This window comes from Amorphotheca resinae (genome assembly GCF_003019875.1).
Source record: "Amorphotheca resinae ATCC 22711 unplaced genomic scaffold M430scaffold_4, whole genome shotgun sequence".
Classification (NCBI taxonomy): domain Eukaryota; kingdom Fungi; phylum Ascomycota; class Leotiomycetes; order Helotiales; family Amorphothecaceae; genus Amorphotheca; species Amorphotheca resinae.
In genome coordinates, this window is record NW_020194474.1 from 1401783 (window position 1) to 1415063 (window position 13281).

Here is a 13281-nt window from a genome sequence, read left to right on the forward strand (position 1 = left end):
CCTTTTGGCGGTGTGAGTGAAACGACATCGTACATGACACCATGGTATCCAGAATTCAGAAGCCAATCCTTTCAGTTCGAAATTCCTATTCATTGATTATGCGCCTGATGCTACACTCAGCAGCTTGTTGGAAATTCAATAGAGACTACTTGGTTGAAAACTTCCCCGTATAAAACGCTCACCATGTGTTGAAGGAAAGCGAAAATAACATTGGCGGGTCAACTTCCATCGCTGGTCAGGCTACATTAAGTAGACATTGGCAGCTATGCATCTCACCGGCTCCTGAATATAACGCAGAGGAAATTATCATCTCTACCACTATTATCCCCAAGCCCGGTCTGCGACGAAGTACATAGTAACCTATTACGCTACTATCTATCATCATCTTGTTTTATCGTCCCTCGATATGATAAACTACTCTAGAAGAACCTGGTCTCGTACGTAGATGGTAGCTGTATATTAGGAAACCCTTGATCTTTGTGTATACGCATACTCGTGAATGAGAGACCTCTAGAGTCTGCCATCTTGCATACAAAAGACATATCTAATATGAATCTCCGGCCATCATTCATCATAACAAGGTACTTAGCACAAGGTACTTAGCACAAACCAAGCTACCCACAAAAACGTATCCCAATGTCCTGCACTTCGAAGAGGTTCAGTCTCGCCGTTCCTCTCCATCTCACGACCCCTTACTTAACTACCCACTTTAAGAATCAGCAATGAAATGCAATAGTGAAGCAGTAATAGAGAGTTCCGAATGTAATCTCATACCAACAATGAGCGCTGAATTAAAGAGTCTCCAGATACTGATTTGATTTGATTTTATTGATCTTCTTCATTCATTCATTTGTCCGGAGAGACGAGCGAATCAGGATACATGGAAAGGAAGGAAGGAAACTTTCGCAACGTCTTGATGTTTTGATAGGATAGCTGACTTTTGAGAGGCTGTTGTTGTGCTAGGGGAAGATAGGTAGGTAGATGAGCAAAACCGTCGTTTCTTTCCGTAAGAAATTGACGGACTGACTTTTTGGGGGAGGTATGTTTGGGATTTTGAGAGAGGAAGAAAGAAAGAAAGAAAGTATAGAGCTTGAAGTTGGGTGCATCTTTTTTATACAATTCTTGATCCCAGGTCCCACGTTCTTAAGGTACTATCCGTGATGGCATGGCGGCATAGCTTTACCAAGCCTGAGTAAGTCAAACATCCCACCAGGAGTGGACTGTTATTACCTAGATACCCCAGATCTAACGATTACGGACCGATGATAAGATCGCGGTAGAATCTACAGATATGCTCTGTATTTATATGATTTATACACCGTACGTACGTACGGAGGAAAGATACCTAGATTAGCCCTTTTGCCAGAGCTCAAAAAGAATACCTCTCCATACCTACTCCATCGCTTGAGAAAAAACATCATCAAAAAACTGAGTGCCGGGTACCATTACAAAATTATTACCTATGTCATTCATTCATCTCTTGCTAACTCTGCCCTCCCTGCGATCCCCAGCTCGATTATATGAGGGAGATTTGCCATTCGAGGAGCGCTGTCGGTTTCTTTCTATTGTTGGTGGTGGGCTAGCCATAATAATAGACGTCTTGCCGAAGCGGATCAGTGCAGTAGTTACCTTTATTGGAAGACGTGCAAAGGCGCCGAGGGCTTGGAATGGAAGGACGATTGCTGACGCTGCCCATGCGAAGATCAGACTAGTAAATCCTCTCTGCAGTAGTCCATTATTCGCCGCTGCTGCCGCCAGGGATATGGCATCATTTAGCCGCGCCTCCAGATCAAGGAGCCTCGAATCCGTCTGGAAAGCCTGTAGAGTAGCACGTTTCTCGTACCGGCGCACAGCACGGTTGAGAGCATCGAGATCGGGCTGTAGCGCACGTCGGACCTCTGCTGTGAGCATCGCTGACTGCTTCCCGCTCAGAGCTGGTTCCATTGTACTGTCGTTCCCTGACGATTGAAGGTTAGAGCTTCGAGCTTCTAATTCTTCCACTCTTCGCACGAGATCTTTGACATGAGTGATATCCCTCTCGTTATTGTAGGGATTGGATTTCACGATCCGTTGCAGGTGTAGTGTTCTTGACTGGACGAGCTTGACTAGATGAGCCATGGGACGTAATTCGGATGCGAGGAGGAAAATCGTCAGGTTGTAGTTCGACACGAGCCCTTCGGACGGTCGAGATAACTGCGAACGAATTGTATGTAGCAGATATGCCCCGAGAACTGGGAACAGGAAACACGAGAGCAGCGCCAGTAGCTCGTGCCTGTATAGCTCTTTCGCCGCAGCCTCGTGGGAAGGAGGGCGTCGTAGTGACTTCGGGCGTGGGTTTGAAGCCGGCTGATCTTCCGGAACTTCATCTAGAGCAGTTTGAGAAGAGCTCAGCGCATTATCATCCTCACTCTCGGGCTCGACGATCGCGTCCCCATTGTATTCTTCCTCCTTGCGGATGGATTGCGCCGAGTGATACCAGTCCCTCAAACGAAGTCAGTCAGCACCCGGAACGAGCAGACGTGAGGACATGGGATACGAACCATGGCAGTCTGACAGACCAATTTAAGAAGATGGCCGCCAGCCCCAGGAGCATGATGTCTGTTATAACAGAGCTTCCATTTTTGAAGAGCATCCCTCCGAGGGCAGGGAGCAGAGCAAACGCCAAGGGCGTGGAATGCCACGCCGAGGAGTCATTATCTGGTTGGATGCCCGGCGTCCTGGGCTTCGGGAAGAGAAGATCATCTGTCGAGGACTGAAAAGTCTTCCGCGCTTCATTGAGAGAGTAGTCGGAGAAATTCGAACTCCTCCGCCTCACGCCTGGCGTCGGCGCCTCTGTCGCAGGAGGCACAAAGCGTCGCCGCAACTGCGCAGACTCGTCACCCGTAGTCATCGCTCTTCGGATGGGAATTACAGGCGCTGGAGCTGCGCTTCTTGGTGACTGCGAACTGCTGTCCGCCATCGTGGCGACAGCTTCGATGACGGCAGAGCAGATTGGATCTTCGCGGGGAATCTTGGCGAGGTAGTTTGGTTCCAAGGATCAATCAAGGTACAAGCTCGACGGCGCCCTAGCTAAAACGTGGGTGCTGCCGCAGGAGCAGATGGATAGATGAACAACAGCTGTCGAAATAATACTGTGCGGTACGGATTACAGCCTCAAACTCGGGCCCCTCGTCATTCTTTAACCATTTGTTTGGCTCAGCTCCATTTATTCGCCGATGGTCCTGTCATTGACGACAATCATGCTAATAAACGAATCAAAATCAATCAGCCACACGACATCAGAAGCCGGCTGATTATTTAGTGAAACTTTAGTGAAAAGCGGGTAGCATGACGCTAGTACCTCAGCTATACATTCCGTGCGGAGGATCTACCCCGTAGATTCAAGGGACGCCCCGTCCGCATTAGGGTCGGTGCTGATATCATTATCCCAAAGTATCATAATAATTACCTATCTACGAGAGAATTTTGGACCACTGGAACGGGAATGACAGATGGGGCTGTAGGGATATCATATTTAGAGCCCCGAGCTATCTGCTATCTGCTGCTATCTAAGATACCCTTCATTGCTTCGTTCCTTGGCCAACGGTTGGGTTCCGTCTTTGCCTCCTTGCTTCCCCTTTCCCCCTATCCTCGCCCCTTGTGGGGCTTTCTTTTTTTGTGGTTTCTGGTTTTTTCGTTTTGCAACATGCCTCTCATAAAAGATCCCCTGCTCCCTAATCACATCAACCCAAACCCGAGTTGGAAATTGTCATCCGATCCCCCAACCCCCGGCCCCCCTTCCGTGATAAGACATGCTCCTCGTTGCACCCCCATCCAACCTTTATTACCACAGGTTTCATGAAAGAGGAAACAATACATCCTTTTTTGGAGAGTCGTAAGGTCATCAACATCAGACATCAAATAGGAACGAGCCCGCGCGGCCTCTCATCCGTATACCAAGAGGGCGAAAAATTAGGTAGCCCGGAAACGCGGCCAAAGGAGATCGTGAAATCGTACCAGCCAGTATGGACATTGACAAAACAAAGAGCCGCCCAGATAACGCACGCGCTAACTTTTTCTATATATCTCAAACGGAAAATCGAGGAGTGGAAAATCGGGCCTGGAACCAATATTGGATATGGTCTGAAAGAGATTGCGGAAATGACCGACGAGGTTGATGAAGCACGAGAAGTGTTGCACTTGCTAGAGAAGACGCACACTGCCAGGAGATGCTTGCACCGCAGATTGGGTAACTGATAGATCACGCTAACAACAAAGATCGCCGACGAACTGGTAAACTGGGTATACGCTAACAATGTTCCCTCCTATGCTCCATCGTAGACAGAATTCAAAAGATTTGATGCCCAAACGTGGGTCAAGACGGAGGCGTGGTTAGCCCGTATGGACATGTTGACCTTGCTTCATGCCGGGATCATTCTGACCATATGGCCCACTATCATGTAGATACTCTTGGAAGCCATGGGGTATCTGATTGGGGTGATGCAGGCTGCCCGTCCTCAACTGATTTCCGAGGGCCGGCCCCGAGTCATACCTGACGTTTGGCAGGTTGTCAAAGCTATGCTGGACCATCGGCGGCGGAAGCATGCCCTGCTGAGAATGAGGTGGGGGGAGTTGGTATGGGGCAGTCGGTGGTGCGAGAGGTGGTTGAGGCGACGTCGTCACGTAATAATTCGACGATACAGGGCCGGCGCTGACCATGCTATTCTGCCAACTGTAAAGACTCTGCTGAGGACTCTGATAGCCGGGAGATGCGAACGAGCGACGGTTTGGATCTTGCGAGCCGGGACTCGGTGGCTGGAATCCACGAGGCATGTATGAACCATCGCCATATGGGTTATGTTCTTCCATCTGGGGTTGGCTATAATGGCGAACCGGGAGAGGGCGCATCCGGTAGAAAGCATCGGATTCAGGTTGTTGGAGGGGCTGGCTTTGCATCATGCTGGTAGGAGAAACCAGACTATCTGGCGTGGGCATAGCGGCAGAAACAGGCATCGGCTCGTGCTCTTCATCCTCATCCTTGATGCCCTCATCAGGTTCGTCATCATCCGAAACATCAACCCCATTCCTATCGCCGTACATCACAGGGATTCGGGTCGAGCCATCTAGAAGAGAAAGTAAGTCGATGAATCAAGGTCTTACCAATCGACCTTGTCTTACCAATTTCCCCGTTCTTGTATCGCTCTTCAGCTTTTGCGACTTTGAAAATCTCCTTGAGATAAACCCTCTTCGCAGCATTCTCGGGGTGTTCTTTGTCATTGAACCAATTCGACATCGACTCCATTGTTGCTTCTTCTAACTTCTTGACGTTCAAGCCCAATTTCTGGACGGTGGGACACTGTTTCTCACGTGGCTCCACAATCATCCGCAAGATGTGAACCAGGAGTCGAATTCGTTCTGCACTAAATGTTAAGAGCTGTTCGACCTAGATATCACGCGCGATCAGGACTCACCTGCTTTCAGGAGGTGATCAGGCTCCTTGTGTCGGACTGAATTCTCGCCTTTTGTATCCGGCCACCACGGCGGCGCCTTGATATCGCCCTTAGTGTAAGGGTGGTGCGTCTGCTTCTTTGGTTCCACGAGTTTGACAAAGGCTTTGCCCATCACTTTGCAGGAAGATTGCTGCATGTCTTTGAAGCGCACCGAGTAGAAGCGTTCCACCTCAGCTTCATCACCGATGACCAATTGCTGGGTCTTCTGGACGGGGACCGGCGTATTATCATTGTCAGCATATCGTCCTTGGTAGAGTGAAGGACGAGATCGTTTCCTCTTCCCACTTGTGGCGGAGTCATCTTCGTCCGATTCCTCTGACTTGGAATATTGAAGTAGTCGCCGACTCCTCCCGCCAGACGATGAGTCTCCGCTGCTCGACGGCTTCCGGTGGCGGTTCTCGGGATCGAAATCGCTGTACGTGCCATCCTGACTGTATGCTAATAAAGAAATCTCTTAGCGAGAATTTTGAGGAAGATCCCGTCAGACAAACCTGAATTGGGATATGAACTTCCCAAGTTAGCTCTTCGTATGGTGCGACGGAAGTCGGTTCTAAAACGATCCGTAAATATTCTCTGTTGATGAGGCGTCAGAGACGTCGAAGTGTAGGTCCTCTCCTCTCCATTCTCGTCAAGGACGATGAGTGCGAATTCCTTCACGGAGAGGCCAGCACACTCTCTCAGAGCAGCTTCGACGGGCTTAAGTTGTGTTAGCTTAGAGCACTCCTTTCAATGGGTTCGTGAGATGGTTATTTACCAAGCATCGAGGGTGGACAGGGGGAGCTGTGAAGCGACCCTCCTGAGATAAGTCGAGGAATGGTCTCTCATTATGCCAGCCATTCTCCCTTGGAGGGAAGAACTCCCTCTGCAGGGGGTTCCTGCGCTGAACCATCATGAAGATATAAAAAAGGGAGAGGTATGAGGGAGCCGAGGAGGGAGGAACAATCCTCGGGTGGTGAAAGGGAAGAAGGGGCGGTGAGATCTACTTGTACAAGTCGAGCTATCGTATCGAAGCCGAGATGTCTTTCAGTGAAGGAAAGCCGTATGTTTAAAGTGATTGGGACAGGCGGATTACTGTATCAGAAACCCAATACAGTGGAGCAGACGCGATGCGTGCTGGCGGGGTCTAGCGCTAGTTGGCGGAAGGCCGTGTTAGTGGATTGTACCCCTAGTCAGGCATAGATAGGATCCAGGGCTGAAGGTTCCCTGAATCGAAGTTGGGAGTATTGGGAGCGGGGGACGCGGACAAAGAGTGAGTGGTGAGGAAGTGCACGAAGAGAAGAGAGAATGCAACGAGAGAAGGGAAAGAGGAGACGAACTGGTGAGACCGCGTACCGTATTTCAGAGCGAGCGGAGCCAGACAACTGTATCTGTTTGGAGCAAGGCAAATGAATCAAGGCGGGCCAAGAGAGGGGGGAGGGGTTTGGCCGGGGGGGAAGAGATCTGGGGGAAGTGAGTTGCGGTGGGCGAGACTCGTGGAACGACAGTGGCGTCGAGGTTGTCTTGAATCTTGGAGTTGGGGAAACCGGCAGCGGTGGTGCAGACTACAGTGCAAGGCCAAGCCAGCTCCAGCCCATGGCTTGTTGGGAGATCTCTCGCAGGCGAGCTTACTGTGCGCGGAGGGCTGCGTGAGTGCAACCAGCGCGGGTGGATGAGTGGATAAGTAGCCGTGTGGATGTGAGCGTATACACTGCGGAGGCGAGGCAGGGCAGGGCAAGGCAAGGCAAGGCGAGGCACCTGAAGTAAAGGCTGAATGAGGCCAAGGAAGAAGCCAACCGAGTGTGAACTGAGCTCAGTAGGGAACGTCCCCAGAGTTTCCCGAGACGAGACCCGTGTGGGCACCGATTGGGAGCGGGCGCCGACGCCTGGAGACGGAACGGGCGCAGGGTGATGGGGCCGGCGGAGGCGAGGAGGGAAGCTGAAGTTGGCCGCGAGAGGGAGCGTGAGAGAGCGAGAGAGCGAGCGGTGGTGATTTGTAGACAGGGCCAGCGAGAGCAGCGGCAGGGTGAGTGGTGATAGTGGATGGCGGTGGTAGCAATAGCAATAGCAATAGCAATAGCGGCCACAGGGTTTCCCTAGGGTCAGGATGGTCAGGATGACAAGGGGAACAAGAGCCAAAGGCGGGGCAAAATTCAGCCTTGGGTGATGGACGGCCTTCTCCCACGTCGTCGCCGGCGCAGCATACGAAGGAAGGATTCAGGACCTAGGGGCCAACGATGAGCAGCACGCAGCAAGGACCAAGGACCCGGAACCCAGAATCCAGAATCCAGAACCCAGAACCTAGAACCTAGAACCTAGAACCCAGAACCCAGGGCGCCCCTCGATCAACAACACCAACAGCAGCACTGCGCACACGCTCCCGAGCAGGAACGGGTATCAGACATCCGCCGCTACTACGACGCGGGTTCTGAGCGGCTCGCGGCAGGCGGCAGAGTCGCGCGGTGCGGCGATGGGGGTTGTGCGTTCGCAGATAGAGAGAGAAACCTTCCGGGTCTAGAGAGCCAGAGAGCCTGGCCAGACGGTCTCGCGCAGCGTCTGGAGGAGGGAATGCGGGAGGGGAGGGTTGGGGGGGGCGGGGGGTGGGGGTGGGCTTGATGGAAGAAGGAAAGAAGAGCAAGAAGCAAGAGGGAGGGATCAAGAAGGGATCAAGAGTGAGTGAGAGATGAGAGATGTGAGATGTGAGAGTAAGAGTGAGAGAAGGGAGAGGGAGAGAGAGAGAGAGCAAGGAAAGGAGAGCGAGAAAGGACAGAGACGACGAGGGGCCCGAGTATTGCGACGCGATAATCGTTGTTATCGCAGCACGATGCCGCGGCTTATGTGATCGATCTGGCTCTGCTGCAGGAGACGGGCGACCGATCTGGCCATCGTCCAGCAGTCAAGTACAGTAGTGCGCTGCGCCGAATCAGCAGGGGGCACGGCGGGAACTCAGAACTCAGTAACTGAGGAAAATCGCCCCCCCCGGGGGAATCATTAGCAATTCGATGCAGAAGGGGCGAATTAACGATATCGACGATGCAGAAATAAACATAAAACAGAACCCACCGCGCGCGCGGATCGACGCTCGGGAAAAGGGAAAAGGGGACGGACAAGCCCGGGCCTAGAAGCTAGAGCCCGCCTCAAGTTCCCGCGTGAGACGATTCTTCTTTTTCTTCTTTGGTGCGGATAGACGTGATTACTATACAGCGTGGCCCTGGTTTACTACTACTGTGTGCTATCCTCTCTCTAGTATCTTAGATACACATCGCGAATTCTTGTCTTGTCTTGTCTTCGATTCTTCTTCCCAGCAGGGCGAGCGGCACGATCAGCGTTTCCTTGCTGGACCAGGCACATCATCCGCTCCGCTCCAGCAGGTTGGGTACAGACTGCAGCGCAGACATGTTCTAGATAGACAGACAGACAGACAGACGTACGCACGATGTGCAGCCAGACAGACATAGGGTAAGACACGGAAAACTGGTTTTAGTAGACAGCTACAGCTACAGCTACAGGTACGGAGACAGATACAGATACAGATACAGATACGGTTCACAGACACACTACACTTACAGTCCACATACATATCCTCCGTACTTACATACATTATACATACCATACATACCTATAGCCTCGACAGTACAGTATAGTAGTATAGTCCAGACTCCAGTCCATCCGCGATCCTCGATCCTCCGGACATACGTCCACCCAATCCACATGTCTAACTTCGGAAAAGCGCGCCGCCAATAGGACTCACGGCTCCAACAGGGGCCCCCCTCGTGGCTCAGCTTGGTTTTCCTTGGTTGTGGCCCCGGAGGATGTCTTCTTCCATGCCCTCGCGACCCTTTTCCCTCCCGTACGGCACCTCGTGCGGGAACTACCGCGACGAATCATCCCGCAGAACCGCGCCCCGGCTACTCCTGTACTCTGTAGATGCTACTGTACAGAACAGTTCCCCAGTGTACCACTGCACGGAGCACTTACTACCACTGTAGTAGTACTCTGTAGTTCTCTGTAGCTACCACCGCTACAGTCCCCGTAACGCTGCTGCTCGTGTCCTACTCAGTCCTGCGCCCGTTACGACGACGACTAGGAGCACCGCCATGCCGTACCACAGACGCAGTTGGTCATATCACTCAATAATTGGACATTATTGAATCATTTCCTGCGACGCTGCCCGCGCTGCCCGCACCGGTAGACAGGATACGCCCAGAGGACGCTGGGATCGAAGGGGCATGCTAGTCGTAGTACCCCGTATCTGGCTGTTCCCCGAAAGCGGGGCGGCCATCAGCACGGGTCAGGACTCAAGTAGTTCCCGGAGACCGCACGCCCCTGATGCTGGCATGCTAAGACGGCTGCTTCGGGTTCGGGTATTGGGGAGACCCGTCTACGACCCTAAGTGATAGGACTCGTAGATAGGAGGGTGTAGGTTCTGTGGATTCTGTAATTATCGGCAGTTCCGCAACAACAGGGCACAGCGTGTATTCCAATTTCCAAGTCTCACAAAACAGCCCGGCCCAGCAGCATGGAGAGATGGGCCTGTCTGACACTCTTGACAGCCTGGGTTTCTTGGGGCCTCGGGAACACATGCAGGGTACTCGGGCTACATACATGACACGGCGACACAGACCTGCTGTGTTTTCCAAAAACACTACTTACTTGCTTGCTAGCAGCCGTGCGCCAGAAGGGGAGAGTTGACAGTGCGTGGGGGGGCGCTCCCCCTTTCCCTTGCCCAGAGCGCGGACTTGCGCTGCACCTAGCTGGATTAAGGGCAGGAATCGAAGCCGGGGCCTTTTCGATGTCTGATGATTTGATCTCGATGAGAAGGGTGCCTGCGGCGGGAACGCTCTGCCCGTCATCCTCGCCCGGGGTTTGGATGCGAGCGATCGTGGAGTAGGAGGGAGAGTCTCATCATCATCATCATGATTATCCTGAACCTGTATGTCCTCGCTGTCGAATGCAGCCTTCATCATCACTACAGCACAGGACGGAAGGATGTAGTTACTGCCATCTGTACGGTTGCGTAAACGGTCAACCACTCTTATAACAGGCCCCTTCCCTCCCCCCTCCCGTTGCCGTCCTCCGCACAAACGCAGCCGGGGGCCCCCCTGGGATCCTTGCCGAATGGCCATCCATGTGAAGCTGTGACGACGAAGACAATTACGGGACATGCTCCGTGGAGAGTCTCGACTCGCCCCGGCTGCCATCCCCCGCACCAATCACTTATCAAATACCGGGAATCGAGAGACGAGATCGAGGAGGGCCCCGCGCACCGCGCAAACCCATCACTGCCCCGTCGAATCTCGAGGACGAAGGGGCCGAAGGGCATGGCCGAGTCACCTGTCACATCTGGCCGTGTGGCGGATCGACATACCCGTTCCGTTGCCGCCGGAGGCAGGGTGTGCACTGTACTCCTCCGTGAACTGTACTGTGTTATTGTGGGTAGTGTAGACGACGTTGTCGGCCAATCGAAACGCTGGTGATAAATGTAAGTAATTTCAGGGAAATATACATAATACAGTAGCGGGCTGGGAGAGCAAACCCTTCCTTCCACCCGGCCCACCACCGTGACGAAGGGCTTCCCAGGAGGACGGGTCGGGGAACAGGAAGCCGTTCGATGTTTTCCCAATTCCAAGAAGCCTCCAAGCCACTCTTGACTCTCCGACAGGACGAGAGCGAACCGTGAAGCTGGTGAGTAAGACCTAGCCCGTAGCTGCAGAACCTGCCTCTCCAATACATTCGCGCGCGCCGCCTCAACCGAGAGATCCCTCGACGCAGTTCCCTGCCCACCACTCTTCCCAACCAGGAGAAAGCTACCGACGGTACAGCACAATCCAACCGGCAGCGCCACAGCCTACAGGTTTCCCACCCGAGCCTCTGGCCAGATGTTCCAGAGTCAGTAGTAGTGCTGTAGTCGACAGTAGTCAGGAAACGCCCGAAAGCCCACTGCAGCGTTCTCCACCCGCCACGACGACCAGCCAGTCCGCGCGCAGACCGGCCATCTCCTCAGCATGCGCGGCCAGGATGGGGGCATCAGATTCAGAGATTCATCACGTTCCGAACTCCTGAGTCCTGAGATCGTGTGCGATCGATCGGCAGTCGCCATCGCCAGATTTTGTTATTTGTCACAAAGCGCGGACGAAACAAGAGTCCGAGGGGAGAATTAAGGTTATTTATTTTAAGCCTCTGCGTCCCGGCCCCCGAAGCCAATGAATTCGGGTGTCGGGAGTCGGGTGTCGGGAGCCAGGCTCGGGACGTCCCTCCTTCCGTCCTTTTCTACACAAAAGAGATTACTCGGTCAGGTTTGAGAAGAAATCTCCTCCAGTGATCTATCTGGACGTGTATTTGTCTCGGGCACGAGTGCGAAATATCTCTACTTGCTTGCTGTTGAAGGGCGTTTCGTCTCAGAAGTGACTCTACCTCCCATTAACTGGCAAGCCGTGAGTGAAGGAAAAAAAGGTGCATGCTCAGCCCTGGGCTCTCCAGCTGATGACTATCACTCAATCCATCTCGTAAAGGGCCCAGTCAAGCACCTAGAAGACGGGGCATGTACGATCTTGTCTCAAGTCACCCGAGACCAGATCCGTCCCTACTTCATGAGTCAAGGCTGCCGGTTTCAACTCCCAGGGATCGTGTGCTATAATGGTGACTCCGGGTGCGCAGATTCTAGTGGGAAACTTAAGGTAGGTTTCGGACTTCAGCCTTGTTGCGACAGTGACGTCACGCACGAGGCTGTGTGCTCCGTCTTCTCTACAGCGGGATTAGAAACGTAGAATCTTCTTTATTGCTGTACGGCGTTGGTGTGATGTGTGTGTCGAGCAGTTTCTAACGCCTGTCAAGAGCAGTAGTTCCAGGTGGCGGTCAGTAGCTCAGATCTTGAGACCAATCAATCAACTCAATCATGTCTCCCAGACTTCATGCACTTCTCTCCTTGCAAAACAATCCAAAACAAAACATACACAGGGAATACCTTAGGAGCTTACAGAGTTACAAACCCATCGCAACCTCCGGTTTCCCAAGAACCCGAGTCATCTATCTACATCTCTCTACATGCAGCGAATAATCCGCCGCAACCGCCCATTCCGCTCTCTGAACACAGCGAGGTGTTCTGTTTGCTTACTTACATGCTGACTTACAGGCTTACCCCTCCTTAACGGATTCCATTCATCCGCATCCGCATCCGCATCCGCATCCGCATCCGCATCCGCATCAAAAAGCAAATCAAGATCAAGAAGGAAAAAAAAGAAACAAAATCCCACCCTCCGCTACACAGCAGTTAGCACATGCCACGATCCTCTCGCTATCTGCAGTGCGCCAGCGGATCGACGGTTCTGGGGCGCTGTGGAATGGTGGGTTTTTCTTTTTTTTTTGTGAGATTGGTGGTCTTCTTTGTTTGTTTGTTTGTTTGATATCGCAGCTTACCGTAGATACCCCTTACTTACCTTACAGTCCATAAGGTACCTAAGATAGGCATATTTCAATCAATCAATCTATATTATAAAGTACTCAATCTATCTTACCTTTACCCCATTCTCAATCGCCAATCGCCAATACCTAATCGATCTTACCTATTACCCCAGTCCCCGATCCCCAGTCCCCGATCCCCCCTCCCCCCCCCTTCCCCTGTCCTCCCCCTCTCAACACCATGCGAATCCCCTCCCGCCTAAAATCCCCAAAAAAAGAAAACCTCATGTGAGCATTCCCCTCCCCTCTCCAAAAAAAAACCGGTTTCTAGCTGCGCCTGCGGGCGGGGAGAGGGGATTCTGTTACATACATAGCAGACAAACAAGCAAGCAAGCAAACAAACAAACAGGCTTTGAAA

The 13281-nt window shown here is 52.4% G+C and overlaps 5 protein-coding genes across 5 annotated transcripts; all 5 read right to left on the reverse strand.

The window, feature by feature from the left end:
• Window positions 1–1473: 1473 nt before the first annotated feature.
• Window positions 1474–2890, reverse strand: M430DRAFT_99579 (hypothetical protein; the record flags this gene model as incomplete). The annotated part of the gene is made up of 2 exons (XM_024870197.1): window positions 1474–2482; window positions 2541–2890. The coding sequence occupies 2 exons, from the start codon at window positions 2888–2890 to the stop codon at window positions 1474–1476; spliced, it is 1359 nt and encodes a 452-aa protein (XP_024722457.1).
• Window positions 2891–4303: 1413 nt separating this feature from the next.
• Window positions 4304–6534, reverse strand: M430DRAFT_223806 (hypothetical protein). The gene is made up of 5 exons (XM_024864684.1): window positions 6244–6534; window positions 5981–6185; window positions 5451–5927; window positions 5158–5394; window positions 4304–5102 (listed from the first exon to the last, which is right to left on the reverse strand). The coding sequence occupies exons 1-5, from the start codon at window positions 6379–6381 to the stop codon at window positions 4372–4374; spliced, it is 1788 nt and encodes a 595-aa protein (XP_024722458.1). The 5' UTR covers window positions 6382–6534; the 3' UTR covers window positions 4304–4371.
• A 744-nt stretch (window positions 6535–7278) lies between these two features.
• M430DRAFT_17863 (hypothetical protein) lies at window positions 7279–10788 on the reverse strand (the record flags this gene model as incomplete). Its single annotated transcript, XM_024863751.1, has 3 exons — window positions 7279–7561; window positions 10119–10470; window positions 10548–10788. The coding sequence occupies 3 exons, from the start codon at window positions 10786–10788 to the stop codon at window positions 7279–7281; spliced, it is 876 nt and encodes a 291-aa protein (XP_024722459.1).
• M430DRAFT_223834 (hypothetical protein) lies at window positions 10780–11348 on the reverse strand. The gene has a single exon (XM_024864685.1). It carries the CDS (start codon window positions 11196–11198, stop codon window positions 10893–10895), a length of 306 nt encoding a protein of 101 aa, XP_024722460.1. The 5' UTR covers window positions 11199–11348; the 3' UTR covers window positions 10780–10892.
• Window positions 11349–11992: 644 nt separating this feature from the next.
• M430DRAFT_26807 (hypothetical protein) lies at window positions 11993–12913 on the reverse strand (the record flags this gene model as incomplete). Its single annotated transcript, XM_024865451.1, has 4 exons — window positions 11993–12209; window positions 12443–12495; window positions 12596–12724; window positions 12902–12913. The coding sequence occupies 4 exons, from the start codon at window positions 12911–12913 to the stop codon at window positions 11993–11995; spliced, it is 411 nt and encodes a 136-aa protein (XP_024722461.1).
• Window positions 12914–13281: the final 368 nt, after the last annotated feature.

What these genes read in the sequence shown, in the direction of transcription:
- M430DRAFT_223834 (XM_024864685.1), bottom strand. Translation starts at nt 11,198, where the DNA reads ATGTATTGGAGAGGCAGGTTCTGCAGCTACGGGCTAGGTCTTACTCAC.
- M430DRAFT_223806 (XM_024864684.1), bottom strand. Translation starts at nt 6,381, where the DNA reads ATGATGGTTCAGCGCAGGAACCCCCTGCAGAGGGAGTTCTTCCCTCCA. An exon ending in AAGTTCATATCCCAATTCAG is followed by an intron (nt 5,928 to 5,980) that starts GTTTGTCTGACG and finishes TTTCTTTATTAG; the next exon opens with CATACAGTCAGGATGGCACG. An exon ending in TGATCACCTCCTGAAAGCAG is followed by an intron (nt 5,395 to 5,450) that starts GTGAGTCCTGAT and finishes CATTTAGTGCAG; the next exon opens with AACGAATTCGACTCCTGGTT.